Source organism: Malaclemys terrapin, chromosome 5 (genome assembly GCF_027887155.1).
Source record: "Malaclemys terrapin pileata isolate rMalTer1 chromosome 5, rMalTer1.hap1, whole genome shotgun sequence".
NCBI classification, from domain to species: domain Eukaryota; kingdom Metazoa; phylum Chordata; order Testudines; family Emydidae; genus Malaclemys; species Malaclemys terrapin.
The window spans coordinates 143,993,654-144,018,746 of record NC_071509.1 but is presented as its reverse complement, the minus strand read 5'-3'; the positions used below and the strand labels follow the sequence as shown (position 1 = coordinate 144,018,746).

Here is a 25,093-nt window from a genome sequence, read left to right as displayed (position 1 = left end):
AGGGCCTGAGCTTTACCTGTGCTTACCCCGCCCTGATCCAGGGCCTGGGTTCCTGAACTGTTTGCCCGCCCAGCCCCCGCACCTACGGGCCTGTGCTAGAACTGTGTGGGCCCCGCCCTGATCTAGGGTCTGGGCTCCCTAGCTAGCTGTCGGTTTTGCTCCGTCCCTGCACTGGAGGGCCGGAGCTGCTGAAGTAACTGTCTATTTACCCCCAACTGTAGTGAGTCGGTGTGGCTCCCCTCCCGCCGGAAGGGTCGAGCCCCGGCAAGGACCTATTACACTCGGGCAGCTGTCTACCCTGTCCCGGGTCCCAGCTCACTTCCCCCTCCTCCCCTGAATGCTCCGCCCCCTTCTCCTCCCCCTCCCCTGCTTCCCGCGAATCAGATGTTCGCGGGAAGTCTGAAACAAGCAGCAGGCAGGTAAGCTGGGGCGGGGGGGGGAGGGCGCAAGGAGGGCTCCAGGGAGGCGCAGCCCAGCAGCTCCCTCCGGCCCGGCCCCCTGGCCCTGGCCTGGCCCCCGCCGAGCGCCACAGCCCGGTTCCGTCCCGGGCCCCGCGGCGCCGGTGCCGGTCCCGACCGAGCAGCTCCGGCTCAGGCCCCATGGCGCCGCGCTGGTCTTGGCCGAGTGCCGGCCCTGGTTCTGGACTGGCCTCGGCTTGGATGAGCAGCTCCAGGCAGCGCGGTAAGGGAGCAGGGAGGGGGTGTTGAAAGAGGTCAGAGGTGTTCGGAGGCTTGTGGGGGGGGTGCATAGGGGTTGGGGTGGTCAGAGGGCAGGGAACAGGGGGATTGAATGGGGGCAAGGGTCCCGGGGGGCAGTCAGGAAGGAGCAGGGGTTGGATGGGGCGGTGGGGGGCAGTTGGGGACAGAGAGAAGGGGTGGTTGGATGGGACGGTTGGATGGGGCAGGGGTCCCGGGGGGTCATCAGGAATGCAAGGAGGGGTTGGATGGGGAGGGAGGGGGCAGTCAAGGGACAGGGAAGAGGGGTGGATGGGGCAGGGGTCCCGGGGGGGGGGCTCAAGGAACATGGGGGATTGGATGGGGCAGGAGTCTGGGGTGGGGCACGACCCCCTCGTGGGGTGAGGAGGAGGGAACCTATTGTTAATATTTTGGCAGCTCATCACTGGTTCTATCCCTGTATTTGCTGCTTCCATGGCAAATCACTGGGCTCTCTTTGTGCCTCTCTCCCCGTCCACAAACTGGGGGCAATGATGCTGTAGAAGTTATCACTCCCCACACAGGGAAGGGCTAAGTTCATAAGTGCTGAAGTCCCTCGTGTGACAGACAAGTCACTGAACAGGGGCTGGGGGAAGCATAGGCGGCAGGTTTGTATAATTTTTGGTGGTGCCCAACATGGTGGTGCCCCCCGCTCCCGCCTTGTAAGCCAATATATATTTTATTAAATAGTGTAAACATGGACTGGAAGTTGTAAGCATTTAAGTGCAATGTTTCTCTTTATTGCACAATATCACTATCAGAAAAATCCATTGTTGATTATTAGTGGTCCTACAAATCAAGAATTTGTTGCTGGGATAAAATGAAGCTACAACACATCGGTGCCACAAGATTACAAGGGTCAATTAAAAGTGGAAAATCAGAAGCAGCACTTGCTTGTTTCAATATACAGTACTATACTTTGTTGCACCTATTGTGATGAAGTGGGAATGTTCTTAATGTTTTCTCTGAATAGTGTGTGGGTGCCTCAGTTTCCCCTGCAAGGTGCCAACTGAAGGTGTTGGGGACAAAGAGATCAGGTGGCCTCCTTGTCCGGAAGAGGCACAAAGGCCAGAGGAGGGAGTGTCAGTTTGGAGCTGGCTCGGGAAATGGGGAGAGGCCCAGAATTTGGGTCTGGGCTCCCACCCTCCACTGAGGGGTCCTGTTTTCTGTATCTATAAGTTCTGGTTTAGACTGTGTTCCTGTCGTCTAATAAACCTTCTGTTTTCCCGGCTGGCTGAGAGTCACGTCTGACTGCAGAGTTGGGGTGCAGGGACCTCTGGCTGCCCCAGGACTCTGCCTGGGTGGACTCGCTGCGGGAAGCGCACTGTGTGGAAGGGCATGCTGAATGCTCCGAGGTCAGACCCAGGAAGGTGTAAGCTTCTTACTCTGGAGACAGTATGCTCAGAGAGAGGAGGCTCCCCCAGAGTCCTGACTGGCTTGGAAGGAGTGGTTCCAAGAGCATCCCAGCATCCCCTTCCACACCATGTGCTTCCCGGAAGTCCGCACAGGCACTAACACTCCCTCCTCTGGCCTTTGTCTCTTTTCCAGGCATTACGAGGCCACCTGATCTCTGTTCTCCAACACCTTCAGTTGGCACCTTGCAGTAGAGCGGCCCAGGCCATTAGTTGTCCGGAGACAGGGTTTCGGCCATTCTCTGTGCAGACACCATCACGCTGGCCCTCTAGAGCTCTACAACAATCCCACCCCCTTACCCCACCATCTAGATCCTTAAGAAATGCATAGGGGAAACTGAGGCACTCACACAGTATTCAGAGAAAATATTAAGAACATTCCCACTTCGTAACACCTGTATACGACTAGTTATATACTTTAAAGGGTGTAAAATAATCAAGTATTGTGCTAAACACAATGATACTCCAAACTGACCACCAACTTCAAGTTGTGTGTTTTTCCCCTCAGGTGAGGGCTCTGGCGTGGGGCTGGGGATGAGGGGTTCACAGTGCAGGAGGGTGCTCAGGGTTGGGGTGCTGGGGGTGCAGGCTCTGGGGTGGGGCAGGGCTGGGGATAAGGGTGCAGACAGGCTGCCCTAGGGCCAGGGCCAGAGAGGACTCCCCCCCCACCCACACACACACTGGCAGCAGCAAGCTCCAGGGGAGGGACCCCTCCTCTTCCCCCGCAGCACAGTCACTCTGCACCACGGTTACTGCACATGCTCCTAGGGCCTCTCTCAGGTCCAGAAAGTCCACTTGCCTCCCCTATGGTGGGTACTGGGGGGAGGTTGCCATCACATGTGGCCTCACCATAGCCTCACTGGGGATGGGGCTGCCCCTTGCCCAGCGTGGGGCAGGAGTGGGGACTGCAGGGTGGTGGCTGTGGGGGGAGGTAGGGTGTCACACAATTCACCCAAGCCCCAGCTGCTCAGGTCTAGGAAGCCCCCCTCCCCAGTGGCATAGCCAGGTTCTAACAGCGGGGGAGGGAACACATAAAAAAAGGCACCACCCGACATATCAAATTACTAATCAGGTCGCAGGGTTCACAATGTTCTAACAAGAGATTATGCTATTACCATTCTCCAGTCAACTTGCACACTGCTATTTTGAATTAGTGATAATTCACAGAGAGAGAGAAAGAAGAAAGCTGAATTTAGAGAACAATTATTAACCAGATTCCTGGTTATTCACCAGCCACTTTACTCCAGTCCATAGCACAAAGCCCCATAAACCCAGTAGAATCTGGCCAAGAGACTATTCACCTCAAATTGGCATCTGCTACACTCCCCTCCCCCCCCCCCTTCCCAGTCCCCACTATTCAGGAGATAGCTAAGTGAAAAGGTGGCCTGGCTGAAGCATTTAGCAGGCAACTGAAAACTAGTCTAGAGTCTGTACAGTCCCTGAGAACACGGCTTCATTCTGAGCCCTGGGGCTGCAGCTAGTCAGCAGTGAGACGCAGGAGACAGAACTGGCACCTTAAAGCACATTTACCCTCCTTCCTTCACAAGCTGCACTAAGCACAGTTTCACGGCCCGGGCGCAGCACTGCGGGGGGGGGGGGGGGTAAGTACGGTGGGGGGAATAACCCAAAGTTGCTCCTTTGCCTCCTGCTCCCTCAGCCCCCTCCGCTGAAGAGAGACCATGAGTCTGAGAAAAAAACACCCCCCCCTTTTCCTTCCTTCTCCACCAGCACCAGCTGGGCTTCAGAGCCCCCTTCCCTGCCCGCGGCTGCCTCGCTCTGCATGGAGCTGCAGGGGACCAACGGGGCTGCTGCTCCTCAGCCCCCCGCTGCGCTGCCACCCCTTCCCCTCCCGGCAGAGCCACCCCGGCTTGGGAGCCTCCTCCTCCGCCTCCCCAGGGAGCTGGACAACCAGCCTACGCTGCCTGCAGCCCCGGAGCTAGCGAGCTGGGCTGGGGATGCCGGGGGGCAGTGCGGAGCCCAGAGCCAGCCGGCGGCTACACGCAAAACCCGGCTCTAGACTCCGAGTCCGGAGCCCCGTGCTGGCTGCCTGGAAACTGGAAAGGTGCCGCTTTCGGAAAATGTGCACAGAGGGGAGCGGCCACTCCCCCCAGCTACGCTACTGGGCCGGGGTGGCGGCAGGGGCCGGTGCCTGCTCCAGGCAGGGCCAGGGGAGAAACCCAGCTCCAGATATGGTGGAGCACAGCCCCCAGCCTTGAATATTCCTGGTGCTCAGACACCAGGAGCCCATATACACGGCCGCCCCTGGGTGGAAGGTCTCGGTGCTGCGGGAGGTCGGTGCCGGGGGTGCACAGGGAGCAATGTGTGCAGTGGGGCCCAAGAGCCACTGACCCGAACTGTAACCCCCGGGTGTGACGGGAACCACTTCCGGGGGGGTGGGTAGCAGCCCCCCAGCCCCTATGAACTGTGCAGTCTGGCTGGCCTGAGAAACCCTCTCACAAAGAAATCTCTAGAGCAGGGTCAGCCACTGGGCTGTCCGTTAATTGCTGGTAATTAAAGCCCCGGGGCCAAGTTCTCCGCGGCGCCAAATCCCCCATTTCCCCCCGTCCCCACTTTCGCTTCTCCTTCGCCCCCGGCTGCCCGGCCGGGTTCTGCCCAGCGACCGGTGATGAAGGCGTGTCTGTGCGTCGCTATTGGTGGGATGTTCCCCTCTCAGCCAATCGCTGCAGCGCAGACGCTCCCACGGTGAGTAGCGGGGACTCGGGAGCTAGCAGCGCAGCGAAGTTCCCGGGGCCGGGCCGGGCTGTGAGCGGCCGAGAGCGGGTCCATGGGCCGAGTCCTGCTGCGCTGAGGGGGCGGCGATGGCCCTGGCGCTGCGCCTGCTGCTGCTGGGGGCTGTAGCCCTGCAGGGGGGCCACTCCCGTGAGTATCGGGGACGCGGGCAGCCGGGCCGGGGCGGTGCAGGGCCGCCCAGAGGATTCAGGGGGCCCCCGCCGCCGAATTGCCGCCGAAGACCCGGAGCGCAAGAAGCTCCGGGGTCCCGGGCACTCGGTGTGAAGTGCCCTGCTCCAGGGGCCCTGAAAAACTCTCCTGGGGCCCCCTGCGGGGCCTGGGGCAAATTGCCCCACTTCCCCCCCCCCCCGGGCGGCCCTGGGGAGAGGGGAGCTGGGTGTCAGGGGGCAGCCTGGCCGGGGGGTGTGGGGAGGTGGTAGCTGGGTGTCGGGGGGTGGCCAGGCTAGTGGGGTTCAGGGAGGGGTGAACTGGGTGTCGAGGGGGCTAGTTCTGGGCTCTGTGTTCAGAGGTGTTGGGATAACCACCCTGCGCTCCCCCCCAGCACTGAGCAGTCACTGACATCGAACAGTGACGTTGTTATAGTGACTGGGGGGGTCTGGGCCCCCTTGTGCCAGGTGCTGCCAAGGGCGCTGCTGGGACAATGTGTGTAGTGTGGAGGGGGGGGCTGAGAACCACTGAGCCGAACTGTAAGCCTGTCATCTAATGCCAACCATGCCCAGCCGGGGGTGCAGCACCATTAGGACCAGCACCTATGGGTGCTGCACACGCTGAGAAGCCCATCACAGCCCTGTGAGGTTCCCAGGCTGCGGGGAAATTCCCAGTGCCAGGCGCTGCCCAGGCTGTTTCATTCCCAGTGTCTCAGGGCGGGGCAGGGATTTCGGACACGATTCCTGTGTGCAGAGTTCAGGCTACTGAGAGGGAATACATCACCCCCCCAGATAAACCAGGGTTAAATGAAGGAACTCTCTGACCTTTAATGGCTCCCAGAAGTTGCTTCAGTTTTAACCCCAGTGCCTGGAACTCCTGAGCGTGGCTTGTCCTTGGCTAGGTAGGGCTGAGCTATGTCAGCCCCCGTCTAGTCACACTCACACTCAGAAATGGGCCTGGGCTGCGGGTAGAGCCCCAGATCTGTTACCAGATTTGCCCATTACTTTGGGGTATGCTCATTTATTCGGGTTACTCCTCTGGGGAAGGGGGTTCTGTAATCCTGTCAATGTACTGCTTGTGTCACTTGTGTTTACATATGGAGCTCTACTTCTCCCTTCTGCAAGTCCCCTCCCAATGGCGCTATCTTGCAGGACCTAGGGTCCGTATGGCTGGGTTACTCCCACCCCAGAACTGGATGAACACCCACACGTACATTAACGGAGCAAGTCTGAGCGGACCGGGTCAATCAGCACTGTCAAGCTGACCCCTTATATGTCTCTGGACTCACTGGGCTGGAGGAAGCAGCACTTTCAAGCTGTCTCTCCTTATATGCCCCGGGGCTCCATGGACTGGGTCAAGCAGCACTTTCAAGCTGTTACCCTTATGCGTCCCAAATTCAGCACATCCCTATCCCCACTCCACCAACACAATTGTACTGGTAATAACCTACTCGATGAGCAAACCCCGCAGTGTTTTGGGCGCTGCAGGGATCTTTAGCTTAGGTAAAAGAAGCGTTGCTGTAGAGTGAATGGGGGAAGCTAAAAACGCAAACAAGTAAAGTTCAGCAAGAGAGAGAGAAGCAACCAACTTAACCATAGAAATTATTTATTGAATAATAGTAATAACTACACAAGGAAGACTAAACCAACATAACATACATGATTAAAGGTTAATACCTAAGGTAGAAAGGAAAACAGAGAGAGAGAGAGAAAGAGGTGGGGGTCTCACCCACTCCATGAGGCTTGAACTGGTCAGGGTTCCCAGATGATGGTGGTAGCTGAGGGTTCTGGATGGTGGAGACAGGCAGAGCCCCCAGCACGATCAGTCAGGAGATGGAGTTCCAGTGGAACTGATGCATAGTGACAGGTTTCAGAGTAGCAGCCGTGTTAGTCTGTATCCGCAAAAAGAACAGGAGTACTTGTGGCACCTTAGAGACTAACAAATTTATTAGAGCATAAGCTTTTGTGGACTACAGCCCACTTCTTCAGATGCATATAGAGTGAGATATATTGAGGAGATATATATACACACATACAGAGAGCATGAACAGGTGGGAGTTGTCTTACCAACTCTGAGAGGCCAATTAAGTAAGAGAAAAAAAAACTTTTGAAGTGATAATCAAGCTAGCCCAGTACAGACAGTTTGATAAGAGGTGTGAGAATACTTACAAGGGGAGATAGTATCAGGGGGTAGCCGTGTTAGTCTGTATCTACAAAAACAACAAGGAGTCTGGTGGCACCTTAAAGACTAACAGATTTATTTGGGCATAAGCTTTCGTGAGTAAAAACCTCACTTCTTCGGATGCATAGAGTGAAAGTTACAGATGCAGGCATACATATACTGACACACGGAGAGCAGGGAGTTACTTCACAAGTGGAGAACCAGTGTTGACAGGGCCAATTCAATCAGGGTGGATGTAGTCCACTCCCAATAATAGATGAGGAGGTGTCAATTCCAGGAGAGGAAAACCTGCTTCTGTAGTGAGCCAGCCACTCCCAGTCCCTATTCAAGCCCAGATTAATGGTGTTGAATTTGCAAATGAATTTTAGTTCTGCTGTTTCTCTTTGAAGTCTGTTTCTGAAGTTTTTTTGTTCAATGATAGTGACTTTTAAATCTGTAATAGAATGACCAGGGAGATTGAAGTGTTCACTTACTGGCTTATGTATGTTACCATTCCTGATGTCCGATTTGTGTCCATTTATTCTTTTGCGGAGGGACTGTCCGGTTTGGCCAATGTACATGGCAGAGGGGCATTGCTGGCACATGATGGCATATATGACATTAGTGGATGTGCAGGTGAATGAGCCCCTGATGGTGTGGCTGATGTGTTTGGGTCCTCTGATGCTGTTGCCAGAGTAGATATGGGGACAGAGTAGGCAACGAGGTTTGCTACAGGGATAGGTTCCTGGGTTGGTGTTTCTGTGGTGTGGTGTGTAGTTGCCGGTGAGTATTTGCTTCAGGTTGGGGGGTTGTCTGTAAGCAAGGACTGGCCTGCCTCCCAAGGTCTGTGAGAGTGAGGGATCATTTTCCAGGATAGGTTGTAGATCGTGGATAATGCGCTGGAGAGGTTTTAGCTGGGGGCTGTATGTGATGGCCAGTGGTGTTCTGTTATTGTCCTTGTTGGGCCTGTCCTGCAGTAGGTGATTTCTGGGTACCTGTCTTGCTCTGTCAATCTGTTTCCTCACTTCCCCAGGTGGGTATTGTAGTTTTACAAATGCTTGATAAAGATCTTGTAGGTGTTTGTCTCTGTCTGAGGGGTTGGAGCAAATTCGGTTGTATCTTAGGGCTTGGCTGTAGACAATGGATCGTGTGATGTGTCTTGGATGGAAGCTGGAGGCATGTAGGTACGTATAGCGGTCAGTAGGTTTCCGGTATAGGGTGGTGTTTATGTGACCATCAATTATTTGTACTGTAGTGTCCAGGAAGTGGATCTCTTGTGTGGACTGGTCCAGGCTGAGGTTGATGGTGGGGTGGAAATTGTTGAAGTCCAGGTGGAATTCTTCAAGGGCCTCCTTTCCGTGGGTCCATATGATGAAGATGTCATCAATATAGCGCAAGTAGAGGAGGGGCATTAAGGGACGAGAGCTGAGGAAGCGTTGTTCTAAGTCACCCATAAAAATGTTGGCATACTGTGGGGCCATGCGAGTACCCATAGCAGTGCCACTGACTTGAAGGTATAAGTTGTCCCCAAATCTGAAGTGGTTGTGGGTGAGGACAAAGTCACAAAGTGGCTCAACCATTCCCAGTCCTTATTCAATCCTGAGTTGATTGTATCTAGTTTGCATAGCATCAGAACCCTGACTAGAGGGTGAGTAGGGATTTTTGTAGAGAAATTACAATGGTTCAAGGGAGAACACTAGATTTGCTTATAGGTAAGCTGATGACTCAAGAGTTTTCTTTAGACTAGACAATAGGAGCTGATCACTCTTGGCTATGGGTGGTGTTTTCTTCCAGGGAGCTCACAATGCAACTAGGCTGCTTCAGTATTTGGATATCAATTAAGGATTCATTACTAGAATTGGTCTGATAACTGCTGAGCTGGGTGTGTGAGCAGGCATAGGTTCATTAGCATCTGGAGCAGAGATTCCAATGATGCAGTGCTTCCCTGCTTTTTCTGGTCCCAGAATTCAGTGTGGTTCTCTGTTCTCCATTCTGTATGTAAATTGAGATATCTTCCTGTTCCATCTTTCATGCAGATGAGGCTAGGGGAGTTGTCTTTGCTCTCCATTCTGTATGCTAATGGAGATGTCTTAATCTTGTCACCCTTGTCAGGAGGGGTCTAGGTGTGTCTCCCAACGCCCTTCACTGCTCTCTGCAAGTTTTCTTTTTCTGATGGGTTTTGGTTTAAGCAGAGGCGGGGGCGTGTCTTTCATGAGTCTGGCTGGATACTGCACCCTGGTTCCCCAGGAACACAGAGGTGTCTGGTATCACCTCCTTAGGGGAGAATAGCCCCCAGGTCTGCCTCTTCTGCTTGTGCCCCTTCCCCAGCAGCCACTAGTCTCCCCTCAGCCAGTGGTGTCCCAGGCCAGCCCAAGCTCCCAGTCTCCTCCGCCTTGTGGTTCCACCTGCCTGGCGCTTCCCCCTTGAGGAAGCCAAGGAGCAACTCCCTTCCCTGAACTCCAACCCCTAAAGCCTTTCACTCTTTTCCGGAAGAAGCTTTTGCTATGCCTCATGCAGGTTCCTGGGCAGCTGAGGAGGCAGTGTTTGTGCTATTCAGCTTCCTGGGTTCATCAGTAACCTCCCTGGACTCCAGGAAGCTGAGTAGCAAATACTGCCCCCTCAGCTGCTCGCAGGGTTTTGGCCGCCCCAAGCAGCCAAACAAAACAAAACAAAAAGCTGCGATTGCGATCTGCGGCGGCAATTCAGCGGGAGGTCCTTCGCTCTGAGCAGGAGTGAGGGATCGTCCGCTGAACAGCTGGACCTGCCGCTCCTCTCCGAAGTGGCCGCCCCAAGCACCTGCTTGGTAAGCTGGTGCCTGGAGCCGGCCCTGGCTGCTCAGGAACCTGCATGAGGCATAATAAAGCAAAAATTTCGCTCCAAAATCCTGCAACCTGGGGTCCAGCGGTAGTGCCAGGGGAATGCAGAGCCTCCCCTGGCCTATTATACCTGCCATGACAGTCATCGGCACCGACTTTAGCCGGCACTGGTGGGTGCTGATGCCACCCCGGCCCCACCCCAACTCTATCTCAGCCCCGCCCCCAGCCCCACCCCCATTCCAACCCCTTCCCCAAATCCCCTCCTCCTCCCCCGGGCATGCTGCATTTCCCCTCCTCCCCGGCAAGCCTGGGAGGGAGGGGGGAGAAGCGGAGCAGTGGTGGCGTGCTCAGGGGAGGAGGCGGAGTGGAGGTGAGCTGGGGGGTCATGGGGAGCTGCCGGTTGGTGCTCTGCTCCAGCCCTGGAGCACCCACGGAGTCAGCGCCTATGATGGCAGTGGGCCATATCTGTAGTGGAAGCAGGTCGTTAGAGGGGTTATCCTAGGGAGGAGATGTTAACCCCCTCTCTGTCTCCGGTGCTGTGTTGGCGCCCCAGGGGAAGGGGAGAGATTAATGCCCCTGAATCTGTGCATTAATCATGTCTTAGTTTGAGCATGAGCTCCTGTTGTAGAGCACAGAACAGCTGCTGCGTTTGTGTTGTTAGGTTTCAAAGTGGTAGCCGTGTTAGTCTGTATCAGCAAAAACAACAAGGAGTCCTTGTGGCACCTTAGAGACTAACAAATTTATTTGGGCATAAGCTTTCGTGGGCTAGAACCCACTTCATCAGATGCATGGAGTGGAAAATACAGGAGCAGGTATAAATACATGAAAAGATGGGAGTTGTTTTACCAAGTGTGAGGTCAATCTAATGAGACAATTAAATGAACAGTAGGATACCAAGGGAGGAAAAATAACTTTTGTAGTGTGTCAACTCACCAGTGCGGCGCCTTCTGCCCATCATCCTGGGAATTAGCTCTTCTGGCCCAGAGCGCCCTCTGTAGGCCGGTGTCTCTCCTACCCTGTCCCTCCCAGACACTGGTGCCCCTCCACTTCAGGGTCCTGTGCCTGGCAGTAACCTACTATTTGGGTCTCCCCACCTCAGGGATCCCCCAACCCTTTACTCCCACCTCATCTCAGTGGCTACTGCCAGTCACTATCTAGCCCCCACTCACTGGGGCAGATGGCAGCCTGTAAACCACTCATCACTGGCAAGGGGGGTTTGGACCTGCTGCCTTTGCCTAGATCTGGGCTGCCCTCTGCAGCCCTAGTAACCTTTTGAGGGCCCTTATCTCAGCCTGCGGCTTTGCTATGCTGGAGCTCCCCAGCTCTGCCCTTCCCCAGCCCTGCTCCACCCTAAGTACCCTCCTCAGCTTCCCAGGCAGCCAGGTCCTTCTCTCTCCAGGCAGCTAGAGAGAGACCTTGTGCCCTGCAGCATTTTTATAGGGCCAGCTGGGCCATGATTGGGCTGGCCCCAGCTGTGGCTGCTTCCCCAATCAGCCCAGGCTTTCCTTCACAGCCTCAGCCCTCTCACAGGGCTGTTTTAAGCCCTTCAGGGCAGGAGCGGCATGACCACCCCGCCACATACCCTCCCCCTAAGAATGCGTGGAGGGGAGTCCCTATCGCCCCAGCATCCCTCGCAACTGGGCCTGCAGGGAATCCCTCTCCCGCTACAGGCTCTCCACTAGTTGGAGCCACCTGCTTCCTTCTATTACAGTGTGGGTCCCCACCGTGGCCCTCCCAGCTTCCATGGGGGTTTCCCTCCCTTTTTGGGTCTCCACCAGGGCCTGTCTCGCCCCCGTGTGGATTCCCTGGTTTGTCGGGGGCCTCTCTGCCCCCAGTAGCCCCTTGTTAGGGGTTCCAGCCTTGCCTGTCCCTCCAGCCTGGTCAGGCTCAGCCTGCGCCCCTTAGTCAGCACCCTGCCTTTTCCAAAGGGGGCAGTGCCTTTTTAGATGGCCCTCCTTGTGGCACTGGAAGCACCTCTTGTGCCTTCCCTTGGCCACGGCCCTCACACCGTCATCAGGTTTAGCTCTTCCCTCCGGGCTAGCCCGGGGCCTGCAAGTCCCGTAGGGGCACCTCCTCCTCCAGTGTCCAGGCTCCCCACAGGCCCAACAAGTTTGGAGCTTCCCTGTTGCCTTCACAGGGGGCACTCTCCTAGTTCCGCCTTTCCCGGGGTGGGGCCTAGTCTGGGCCCTGTGAGTCCCCTGAAGGCACTCCCTCCTCATGTGCCCCGGTTCCCTACAGGTCCAACACGTTTGGGGCCCCCCGTTACACTCACAGGGGGACTCCCTCTGTTTCTTTCTCATCCATGTGGGGTCTCCGTGCCCCAGCCCCGGTAGGGGCACTCCCTTAGATAGTGTCCTGGTCGCTCACTGGAGGTCTGCTTGGAGCAGCAGAAACCTAGGGTGGGAATTCTCAGTCCTTTAAATGAAGGGACACGGGGTGTACAATCTTTACCAAGGACAGCTTTTCTTTCTAGTGCTTGACAGGTGCTTGGTTAAGTAGGGCCTTTTTTACACTTCAAACTTGCTCTGGTTTAATTAAACTGGTTTAGATAAGTCAGTGTAAACCCCTTTGTGGACCCTCTTATTTTGGCATAACCATGGCCTTTTTTAGTTTAGCTTAAACTGATTCCCAGCAACTTAACCTGAACTGAAAAAAGCTTCTATTACATGGGAATACGAGTGTCCATGTGGGGCTTTGTACCACGAATGAAATAATAATTCCTTCCCCTCTCATTTTCTCAGCTTACATGTCCGCCCCTCAAGTTCTCCAACTGACCATAGAGTCTTTCACGCAAAACAGGGCCAACAAGATGGGCCTTGCTAGCGGGAAAAGCAAGCCAATTAAAGAAAGTAAAGCTCTCTGCCCCGCTGTCGTCATCATCGTTATTTATTATTGTTTTATGGCAGCACCTGGCGCCTCAGTCCTGGTCCTGGACCCCACTGTGCCAAGTGCTGTACAGATACAAAACAAAATATGGTCTCATTGGAGTATAAGGCTGATGAGGGATTATAAGGAGACAGCACTGGCCAGCATGACAGGCTATGGTCTCAGAGCACCAGTGGTCTAATGGTTATCCAGGTTTTTAGGCATCCTGCCAGAGGAGACTGTTGAGGAGGGTGGGGTGGATAATGAGGTAGTTTTGCAGACATTTATGAGGTGCTCCTCCGAGGTGTGAGGAGCAGCATGTGACACAGCACAAAGGGGCTTGTTTGAAAATGTAAAAAGTGGTTGATGGAGGCCAGGATCGTGTACAGATCATTTTGGTAGCAAATGAGAGATGACAGGTCAGGTGGGGTTAAGCTGTGAAGGGCCTCACAGCTGAAATCAGGCAGTTTATATTTGATGCAATGAAGGAGGAGGAGCCAATGGAGGGAGGCAAAGAGAGAGGTGGCACGGCCCAATCAACGGGATAGGAAATGATCTTTTCAGCATCTTCTGAATGGATCTAAGCGGGATGAGCCTGCATTTGTCAAGGCCAGAGAAAAGGATGTTGCAGCAGTCGAGACACGAGATGCTGGGAGCCTGGAGCAGAGTTTTGCTGTAGGGGGGGGACGAACCATCACTCTCACAGATCTTGGGAGACAGGCCAGTACTTGCTTACAGACAGCCCCCAGACCTGAAGCAAATACTCACCAGCAACCACACACCACACAACAAAAACACTAACCTATCTTTGCAATAAAGCCCGTTGCCAACTCTGTCCACATATCTATTCAGGGGATACCATCATAGGACCTAATCACATCAGCCACACTATCAGAGGCTCGTTCACCTGCACATCTACCAATATGATATATGCCATCATGTGCCAGCAATGCCCCTCTGCCAGTACATTGGCCAAACTGGACAGTCTCTATGTAAAAGAATAAATGGACACAAATCAGATGTCAAGAATTATAACATTCAAAAACCAGTTGGAGAACACTTCAGTCTCCCTGGCCACTCGATTACAGACCTAAAAGTCGCAATATTACAACAAAAAAACTTAAAAAATAGACTCCAACGAGAGACTGCTGAATTGGAATTAATTTACAAATTGGACACCATTAAATTAGGCTTGAATAAAGACTGGGAGCGTATGGGCCATTACACAAAGTAAAACTATTTCCCCATGCTTATTTTCCCCCCACACACACACACACAATTCCTCACATCTCCTTGTCAATTGCTGGAAATGGGCCATTTTCATTACCACTACAAACAGTTCTTTTTCTCTCCTGCTGATAATAGCTCACCTTAACTGATCACTCTCCTTATAGTGTGTGTGGTAACACCCTTTGTTTCATGTTCTCTGTGTGTGTATGTGTGTGTGTGTGTATATAATATATGTATATATATCTTCCTACTGTATTTTCCAATACATGCATCCGATGAAGTGGGCTGTAGCTTAGGAAAGCTTATGTTCAATTAAATTTGTTAGTCTCTAAGGTGCCTCAAGTACTCCTGTTCTTTTTGCGGATACAGACTAACACGGCTGCTACTCTGAAACATGGTGAAGGAGTGATTAGAGAGGTCAGAGGGGACAGAGTTAAGGAAGCCAGGGAGGACAAGATTTTAAGAAGAGTGTGGTGAATAGTGTCAGAGGCGGCTGGCAGGCAAGCCAAGGAGGGTGAGGATGGAGCACTGAGTCTGAGTGTTAGCGAGGAAGAGTCATTAGAGACTTTGGCAGGAGCAATTTCTGTGGAGCACAAGGGGTGGAAGCTGGGGTAGGGAGGGTCTAGGAGGGAACCGGAGGACAGGAACTCCAGACAGCAATTGCAGAGGCTGAGAGATGAAAGGGAGAAGGGGCGGTAGCCGAAGAGGCAAATGGAGTCAAAAGTCTTTATGATGGAAGATGCTGAAGAGTGTTCATATTGTGAGGGGGAAAGAGCCAGAGGAGAGTGAGAGGTTAAAGTCAAGAGTAAGGGAGGGAGATCAGGAAATGGGATGGGGTCTGTGAGGTGAGTGGAGGGGTTAGGAGGAGAGCAGATGAAAAATGTCCATATCTGCAAGGTAGGAGTTGAAGGAAGGGAGGGAGAGGGGAGGAGGACTGTCATGTTTCATCGTTACAGATCCACATGACCAGTGCTTCACACGGAAGAACATAAGAACAGCCATACTGGGTCAGACCAAAGGTCCGTCTAGTCCAGTATCCTGTCTTCTGATGGTAGTCAATGCCAGGTGCCCCAGAGAGAATGAACAGAGCATGTAATCATCAAGTGATCCATTCCCTGTCACCCATAGGGACACCATTCCTGCCCATCCTGGCTAATAGACATTGATGGACCTATCCTCCATGAATTTATCTAGTTCTCTTTTGAACCCCGTTAAACCCTGTTTAAACCCTTGGCCTTCACAACATCCTCTGGGAAGGAGTTTCACAGGTTGACTATGTGTTGTGTGAAGAAATACTTCCTTTAGTTTGTTTTAAAGGTGCTGCCTATTAATTTCATTTGGTGACCACTAGTTCCTATGTTATGAGAAGGAGTAAATAACATTTCCTTATTTACTTTCTCCACATCAGTCATGATTTTATAGACCTTTATTATATCCCCCCTTAGTTGTGTCTTTTCCAAGCTGAAAAGTTCCAATCTTCTTAATATCTCCTCATACAGAAGTCATTCCATACCCCTAATTATTTTTGTTGCCCTTTTCTGAACCTTTTCCAATTCCAATATATCTTTTTTGAGATGGCGACCACATCTGCATGCAGTATACAAGATTTACCATGGATTTATTACTCCTCTTGGAATTCTGCAATTGTTGCATTTGGAGCCATAGTAAAATTGCAGAATTCCAAGAGGAGTAAAAATGTATGTAGAGGCAATATGATATTTTCTGTCTTATTATCTATCCCTTTCTTAATGATTCCCAACATTCTTTTCGCTTTTTTGACTGTCATTGCACATCGAGTGGATGTTTTCAGAGAACTATCCACAATGACTCAAAGATCTTTCTTGAGTGGTAATAGCTAATTTAGACCCCATCATTTGATATGTATAGTTGGGATTATGTTTTCCAATGTGCATTACTTTGCAATTCTCAGCATTGAACTTTATCTGCCATTTTGTTGCCCTATCACCCAGTTTTGAGAGATCCTTTTGTAGCTCTTCACAGTCTGCCTGGGATTTAACTTTCATGAGTTGTTTTGTATCGTCTGCAAATTTTGCCTCCTCACTGTTTACCCCTTTTTCCAGATAATTTATGAATATGTTGAATAGGACTGGTCCCAGTACAGACCCCTGGGGAACACCACTATATTTACCTCTCTCCATTCTGAAAACTGACCATTTATTCCCAAACTTTGTTTCCTACCTTTTAAGCAGTTATTGGTCGGTGAGAGCACCTTCCCTCTTATCCCATGACAGCTTACTTTGCTTAAGAACCTTTGGTGAGGGACCTTGTCAAAGACTTTCTGAAAATCCAAGTACACTATATCCACTGGATGCCCCAGGGATTTCCCTACACCCCCCCGTGAATTTCCCCAACCTCCTCCCCCCCCCCAGTTTTGTGAACTAGTTACATGCAGTGTTGCCAATCTAGCGATTATTTGGAAATTTGAATTGAAATTGAAACATTAATACACACTTTGAAAGCATATAAAGTGTATGATAAAATACATGTATCTGAAAAAGTATAATAGATTTGAAAAGTATGAACATAGACTAGCTTCCTTATACACCTGTAGTTTTTTACAACAATGTCAGTGCATTCATTTCGGTGATGTTGGCCAACCTAATAATTTCCAGTTATGATTTGTAAGCAAAGTCTAAATGAGCTCTCCCTGACAGCTAGTGATGAGCTGGGGGTTAGGAGGAAAAGGCTTCAGGACCAGATTGTATTTACATTCACACCTAATCTACCTAGGTATTCAGCAAACAGAACTGTGTTGCCCAAGTGATTGTGGCTGGGGTTGGGTTACAGATCACTTGAATGTGGGGGGTGGGGGATGAAATGTTGTTATTCTTATTGTATGAGTAAAGGGCAGTACAACTGTACTTAGCCTGTGCTGATTGAGGACATCAAGAGAGAGGTTGGGGACAGGTGTTTTGCTTGATGGTCTGCCTGAGTCACAAGTACTATTTGACCTGCCCCTCTCCACTGTTTAAAGACCGAGCTGATTAGGCTCCGTAGATAGTCTTTTGTTCTGTTAAGTGACCACTACAGCTGAAATCATTGATAATCAGGTCTAAGTGCTTACACCTGCTGTGGGACAGGGTTTCTGTGGAAGAGAAGGCCCAGTCTCCACTAGCAGCGAGGTTCCCCCACTGAGAGCTCAGCTGAAATCACTGAGAGCTGGGTGGAACCTCAAGAGACCAATTTGCAGAGGTCACAGTGGCAGGTGGCAGCAGAAGGTGACGGCGCAAGATGGGATGGATCTAAGTAGTGAGGCTGGTGGACTACTTTTGCTACTAGGTTCAGAGAAGACTATCGCCATTCTCTCTCTCGTAAGTCTACTGTTGAAACCACTTGGGTCATTAAACAATGCTATCCAGGCATCTGCTACAACAGTAGTAGATCTTTGTCCAGCAATAGAAGCTACATTTGGATCAATCAGAGAGCTATCCATTGAAAAAGTACTGGAAGAAGCAAAGACTTCAGTCCAGAAGTTGACTAATGGAGGCATTTATATTGAATCCTTAAGTGAAGAGGACAAGAAGTGTTTGTTAAGACAACTGAAAAAGTACACAGACTTGATTCTTAAAAATCTACAACAGCGACTTCTACTCAACCTCTACGTAGCTTTTACAGATCCCTGTCCTATAAAACACAGACAGTTGAGTGGAGTGAGCCACTACCAGCAATGGGGCTGACATGTGCTCAGCACAGAATAGAGAATTTGAACACAGAGTGGAATATCATACAACGAATGAATGAAGATTTGACTTCAACTTTGTTTTTATCATCACTAGTGGCTCAACCAGATCTTTTGTGCTCTGTTTCCTGGGATGAAAGAAGTAGGAATTCATCTCTTGCTACTCCCAGTCACAACAGCTACAGTTGAGTGTTCTTTTTCATCATTGAATAGAATTTTGGGTTCTGAAAGAAGTCGCCTTCTGCCTGATCATGTGAATGAACTAATGAACATATCAGTTGAAGGAATGGTAGTACCAGACACACAAGAAGCCACCAAAGATGAATGCATTGGATTCAAGAAGTGCATTAACAAAGTTGTGCAAAATAATAACAAGAAACCAAGAAGGATGTAGATACAGTGCTTCATAGAAGGCTAGAGTAGCCAACTTTAATTTGTGTGAAGATTTTAAAACATGAGTTAAAACATCTTCTGGGATCGATTTATCGCGTCTTGTCTATTCTTGCTGGCAAGAATACTGTGGGAGACTGTATCAAAAGCTTTGCTAAAGTCAAGATATCTCACATCCACCGCTTTCCCCATATCCACAGAGTCAGTTATCTCAGGATTATTCCCCTCTATTCGGCACTGGTGAGGCCACACCTGGAGTATTGCGTCCAGTTTTGGTCCCCCCCCCTCCCCCACTACAGAAGGGATGTGGATGTAGACAAATTGGAGAGAGTCTACTGGTGGGCAACGAAAATGCTTAGGGGGCCACATGACTTACGAGAAGAGGCTGAGGGAACTGGGCTTATTTAGTCTGCAGCAGAGAGGGGATTTGATAGCAGCCTTCAACTACCTGAAGGGGGGTTCCAAAGAGGATGGATCTAGACTGTTCTCAATGGTGGCAGATGACAGAACAAGGAGCAATGGTCTCAAGTTGCAATGGGGGAGATCTAGGTTGGATATTAGGAAACACTCTTTCACTAGGAGGGTGGTGAAGCACTGGAATGGGTTACCTAGGGAGGTGGTGGAATCTCCATCCTTAGAGGTTTCTAAGGCCCGGCTTGACAAAGCCCTGGCTGGGATGATTTAGTGTTGGTCCTGCTTTGAGCAGGGGGTTGGACTAGATGACCTCCTGAGGTCTCTTCCAACCTTGAGATTCTATGATTCTGTGATGGGTTCTCCTAAACAAAATAAGTCAATGTAGTTATTTAATTATTATTACCATGCTGCTCATTTAGTATTACTCATTGCATTCACAGACACTCCATACTACTTTAAGGGTGAAATTGTAAAAAGGAAGATCTACCTATTTCAGCTATTTATTTTTGATCAGAACTGCATCAAAAATGATAGTACCATAGAGTAATAACTATATTTTTTGCTCAAACTTGAGAATTCAAGAATAGTCCAGAAGGAAGACAGTATGAAATAAAAAAAGTTTACCAACCCAAAGATCCTGCATGTTCAGAAATGTTCCTTTCATCATCTTCAGTGCAGCTTCCTCCTGAGAAGGAACACGTCCCATGATGTTGTTTCATTCAGGAAACCAAGCGATGCATTTCTTTGTTGCACTGTTTGCATTTTGCACCCATGCCTGTTTTACACACAGGTAGAGGAACGTCATTAAAATATTTCCAAACTGGGGCTCTTTTAAAGCCTCTTGCTATTATAGGTTTTCCCTTTTAGTGAGAGAATGGTATGGTAGATCTCAAATCAATGAAGGCTACACTCAGAAAGACCTCAAGTCTTCTGGAATATGTTTCTCAAACAGTTTCACTTTTGTTTCTACTGTTTGTCCCTTCCTTCTCAGATTTATCTCCAGACTTCTCCTTGTCCAGATCTATTCCACCCCCAACAATCTTCTATTCATTGGACTTTTTGAAACTTTTCACTTTTAGAGAGAGGTAAGGAACTGACTTTGTGTACACAAATTTGCAGAGGGACAATAGGGTTGAGGTCTGTTATTTCTCACCTCCTTATATTATTCATTTATTTTAAAACATTTTTGCTGTTAACAAGCATGTTATCTGGAGACACAAATCCACAGTTTGAGAACTGCAAAACTAAGCATCTCTGATAGTATCTTCCAAACTGAGCACTGAGTCCCTTTGGGTAGATAGAAAGATTAACCTAAATAATCTACACAAAAGCCTCTGGAACCCCATAAGATTGGATCCCTAATCCATGAATTATTGGAACTCATTTACAAAACTTTTCTTAAATGTTACATGAATATATTGTCTCATACTATAGAATTAGAATTTATAATCCCTGTTCCATGATGAGATATCTTTGAGTTACAGTTTTCATTAAGGTACATTATCTTTAGATAGGTTTTTTTTCCACAAAAAGCATTTTATGAAAAAGATCTGATTTAAATAAAAAACATTCGATTTAAAAAAAAAAAATCATTGATTTTTATCCATCTTGCCCCAGAGCAATGCATGCACCAAGGGATGACAGGTGTCTTCTGCACTCGTCTGTGGGCCCTATGTGGTGGGTGTGCTCAGGCCGCTTGCTGGATCAGACCCACGCATGAGCTCACAACAGTGTGGGAGGAGCCGAGTGGTTTGAGCATCGCCTGGGGTGTGGGAGACGCCTGGTTCCAGCCCCCCTCTGCCTGCGGGGGAGACAGGATTTGAGCAGGGCTTTGCCACCTCACAGGTGCTCTAGTCCCTGAGCTGTGGGGCCCCCTCTATCACTTCTGTGGGAGCTGTTCCTCTGGGGAGAACTAAAACTGGGCCAGAGAGCAGGGGCGTGAGACTGGCTCTGTAGCCAGGTGTGGAGCCTTCACCTGGGAGGTGGGAGTCCACGGGTCCAGTCCCTCTGCTCCATTGACCCTAATTAGTTAGCCAGGGAGGAGCAGCGTCAGCAGCCCTGCTCGCTGGATCAGGCCGTCTGATTGTGACTGAAGGGGAGTGAAATGGACAGTGGATAAGTCTATCAATGGCTATGAACCAGGATGGGCAGGGATGGTGTCTCTAGCCTCTGTTTGCCAGAAGTTGAGAATGGGTGACGGGATGGATAACTTCATGATTCCCTGTTCTGTTCATTCCCTCTGGGGCACCTGGCACTGGCCACTGTCGGAAGACCGAATACTGGGCTAAATGGACCTTTGGTCTGACCCAGTATGATCATACTTATGTTCTTAATAAATTATAGTAAATTGTGTGAACAGCCGGAGCCCTGGCTCCCACCTGCAGCTTGGACACATCCCCTTGCTCTCCTCCAGTTTCAGCTCCTGCATCTCGTACCCCCCAAGCCCTTGTTCCTCTCCTACCCTCTCCCATAAAATCCCCCTCCTGCTCTTCACACCCCCCTCCATCCCTGCCCTTCCTTCTGGGCTGCTTTTCCTTCTTCACACTCCCCTTCAGCCCTGCCATACCCCCAATACACTCTCCCCATCTGCTCCCTTATTCCTCACGCATGCTCCCGCCCCCCTATACCTCCTCACCCCCTTCCCTTCCTCACTCCCCTTCTGGCCCTGCCCACACTTCTCCTCTTACCCAAGCCTCTTTCTCCCCGGTCAGGCCATTGTGTGAGCCCTTTCCCAGGTCTCCCTCCCACAGGAGCGCTCCTGAGGGCTGGTGCCACCTCTTGTGTATTGCCAGGGTCTCCCTGGCAGGGTCTGATTGGGTCTAACTCCCCCCTCCCCCAATCTCCCCCCCTCAGGCCTGCACTCCAGGCGCATGTTCCACACGGTGGTGTCAGAGCCCGGCCCGGGGCTGCCCTGATACAGCCGTGTTGCATACGTGGATGATCAGGTGATCTTTAACTACACCAGCGGGATGCAGAGGGTGGAGCCCTGCACAGCGTGGATGGCGCAGAACGAGGGCCCAGAGTTCTGGGACCTTCAGAACTTTTGGGCACGGCGCTGGGAGGCCTGGTTCAACGCGAGTCTGAACACCCTGCGTGAGCTCTACAACCACAGTGAGGGTGAGTGCGGCACACGGCCTGACCTAGGGACGCAGGTATGTGGGGTGGGGGAGAGGGAGCGCGGTTGATGTAAACAGTGTGAAGGGATAGCATGTTGGGGATGTAGGGGAGGAGACAGCCATCAGGTGCATTTTCTCACTGGAGTCAGTGTGAATGTGGGGGACAAAGGGGGGCTGCAGGATGGAGGTTCCATGCGAAAGACATTTTTGACACCCTCCAAAGTGGAACTCTCATACTGTTCCCTTCCCAAACACCCCAGTTTTCTGCTACCAATCCCACTTGCAACTACCTCTGCTGCCCTTCGGGGACCCCCTGCCGCTCATGTTGCCGCTCATGTGTGGTTATTTCCCAGGCAGAGTGGCAGAGGTGAGAAAGCCAGAAGTTCCCATCAGACCCAGCTAGTCTGACCTCCTGGTGGCCCAGGCCAGAGAATCGCACCTAGGAATTCCTGCATAGAGCAGTTTGTTCCTCCCAGCTATGAAAGTGACGTTGTCAGACCCTAGAGCTAGAACAGGGCTCTGAGACATCTTGTCTCAATTCCCAGACACCGAGTGATGGGGAATCCCAATATCGACAACCCCAAGTGTTCAAACATCACGAGTCAGACCCCCAAAATCCTGAGTTTGGCTTAAATGTCATGAGTATTTTGGGAATAATATTGGAGGTTATTTTTATTTGCCCTCTGGTTTGAGCCTTAGGGGACATATTTCCAGGGTTTTCCCTGCTCCTAGAAGGACTAGAAGTTACTGCTGTAAGAAAAGAGAGCTGAGACTCTCCTCTAATCCCATGAGTCCAGGAACTGGGGATTTAATAAAACCACCCACTATCATGAGACGCACAGTAAAGTCACAAGAGCAGGCAGTGCTGCATTCACCCCAGCCTTGGGGAGAAGCTGCTCACCGGTGAGCCTCCTTCATTGTTCATTTTGTCTTATTTCCAGAGTGAGTTTATTTAAGGTCAGATTCCTCTTCACTCCTCAGGAGGAGGGACTGACATCGACTTGGGCTGGAGAGTTGTTAAAGAATCAGCCCCTACAACGTGCAGAGACTCCCAGTCTTCCTTACTCCTGGGAGCACAACCCCAGCACGTGTCCCCTGGTTGGAGCCCCCGGGGTCAGGCAGGTTCCCCTGCACACTATCGACAGATGTGTAAAGAACTGTTCTTCCTGCTCAGTCCCCAGTGTGTGGGGCTGTAGCCACCTGGCTAGGCCCCCGATTGGGCTGTCTCATTTAGCTCGGTGATGATCCATAAGCGTTCAGTGCCTGGCGCTGCTGAACTGTCCCTGGCAGGTGAGGGTCTCTCTGATGTAATTGCTCTGCCCTTCCTGACAGGGGACTGGCGAGTGAAAATCCCTGATTCCCCTGTGTTAGTGGTACTGGCCTGTCACATTGGTCCTCACTCAGGAGTGTCCCCAGCCCCTTGTTGTAACACCCCCACCCTGGCCCCAATCCCTCCTTTCTCCCAGCACTGGGACAGCAGCAATGAGAACTAATTCCCGTTCTGCCCTGGACACCTGGGTTCCTGGCAGCCCTGCCCCAGGACTAAGCGACAGGGCAGAGGGTTGCCAAGTGTCTGCCCCCCTAGCCCACCCCCTCTGTAGCTAGTTTAACCCTCTCCTGACTAGTATCACCCATTGGTTCCCTGCTGCTGAGCCTGTCCAACCTGACCCGCTCACACGGACACTGGTCTCCCCAGTGCTGAGTGAGGGGCTCTGCTCGCCTGCCCCTAAGCCTGCGCTGGGGAGCTGCTGTTCTGTCCCCGCTGCCCCCTCCTGCTTCCTCCCCCCATTTGCCCCCTCCTTGCAGTCCTGAGGCTGCCAGCTTGCCGGAGACTGTCCTGAGTCCTGCACCTTGGCCACCAACAGTGTTCCCCTCTCTAGCTGCGTCTGCCCCCAACACGCACGTGGGGGAATTCGGGGTCTGGTTCCTCTGAGCCGGTGCAAAGGAGCCAAAGGGGAAGCGGCCCAGAGAGAGAGACGCACAAGGGGAGAGAAGGAGGGCAGGAAGGCTGCCACCAAAGGGACCCTGGGTTGGGACCCAGTGTAGAGGGCAGGCCTGGGTCCCCCCCTTCCCCCTTGCATGGGCACCCAGCCATTGGATATGGCAGTAGCGGACTGCACCAGACCCCCGACACGGGTTAGATTTTGGGGTGTGGTTGACCACTGTGGCTGGGGTGCAGAGAAAGACGGCTGTTAACCCACTCTCCCCCAGGAAGGGGGTGAAGATGGACTAGGGGGCACTGCCGTAGGGCAGTGGCCTGAAACAGATGTCGCTGAGCGGTGGCAATGCGGGTCCAAACACTAGCGAGGAACAGACGACGGACGGGACACCACCAGCAGAGGGTGCTCCCCATGGACCGAGCTAATTCCCAGAGTGACCAGCGGGAGGCGCCACGGTGCTGAGTCCCAACCCTGTCACAGCATGTATCATTTTTATGTCTGAATTTAGGGAAATAAGATACAAACTTGTATTTCTCTGTGTGTGCTGATGAGTGGCCCATCAGCAAACATTTAACTAACAATGGACTTTTGGGAGACGCCAGTCCACATCTGCTGAGCTAACATGTAAACAATGGCTTCAGCCTGCAAGAAGCTGAATCGTTCATGGACATATGACTTGCCCATGTAGCTACAAACTCCAACTTGCTGCGGTGATTTTGCACAGAAGAACAAAGGAGTTTCCGCCCATGAGAGAGAGCATATAAAAGGCCCTGGAAGCCCCTCCATTTTGGTTTTGAGCTAGCTCCAGAGTCTGCCAGTCAGGAGAACACCCCTGTTTATCACCTGCGATGTAAGCTGGAACTAACAAGGACAGTACCAGGGGAAAGGATTGGGCCCAGGCTAGGAAAGTATCCAGTCTGTTAAGTATGCTTATTGGAACATCTTTGAGGGTGAGATATTACCTGTAATAGATCCTCAGTGTATTAAGTTAGCCTTGCCTATTTTGATTTATTTTACTTAGTAACTTATCTTGTTCTGTCTGTTATTACTTGAAACCACTTAAATCCTACTCTTTATACTTAATAAAATACTCTGAGTTTATTAATAAACAAAAGTGAAGGGATTAATACCTGGGGGTGGGTGGGTGCGCAGTGGCAAATAGCTGTTCATATCTCTCTATCTGTGCTATAGAGGGCAGACACTTTATGAATTTACCCTGTATGAGCTTTATACAGAGTAAAACGGATTTGTTTGGGTTTGGATCCCATTGAGAGCTGGGTGTCTGGGTGCTGGAGACAGATAACTTGCTAAGCTATTTTCAGTGAAGCTTGCAGCTTTGGGGATATGGCCCAGACCCTGAGTCTGTGTTGAGCAGGCTAGCCTGTCTGGCTCAAGCAGAACAGGGATCTGGAGGTCCCAGGCTGGCAGGGAAAACTGGC

At 51.3% G+C, this 25,093-nt stretch overlaps 1 protein-coding gene across 5 annotated transcripts in view; it reads left to right on the top strand.

Moving 5' to 3' along the window:
* The first annotated feature begins 4,842 nt into the window (after window positions 1–4,842).
* The window catches only part of LOC128837698 (class I histocompatibility antigen, F10 alpha chain-like), a 36,050-nt gene continuing 15,799 nt past the window's right edge, over window positions 4,843–25,093 (top strand). For 2 of the 5 annotated variants that reach the window (XM_054029045.1, XM_054029047.1), the window contains exons 1-2: window positions 4,843–5,005; window positions 21,452–21,715. In XM_054029045.1, coding sequence (XP_053885020.1) covers window positions 21,568–21,715 — 148 coding nt within the window. In that variant the 5' untranslated portion in view covers window positions 4,843–5,005; window positions 21,452–21,567. Of the gene's footprint in view, window positions 5,006–19,589; window positions 19,684–21,451; window positions 21,751–25,093 lie in introns of those variants that run through there. The other 3 variants (XM_054029046.1, XM_054029048.1, XM_054029049.1) reach the window with 3 other exon arrangements.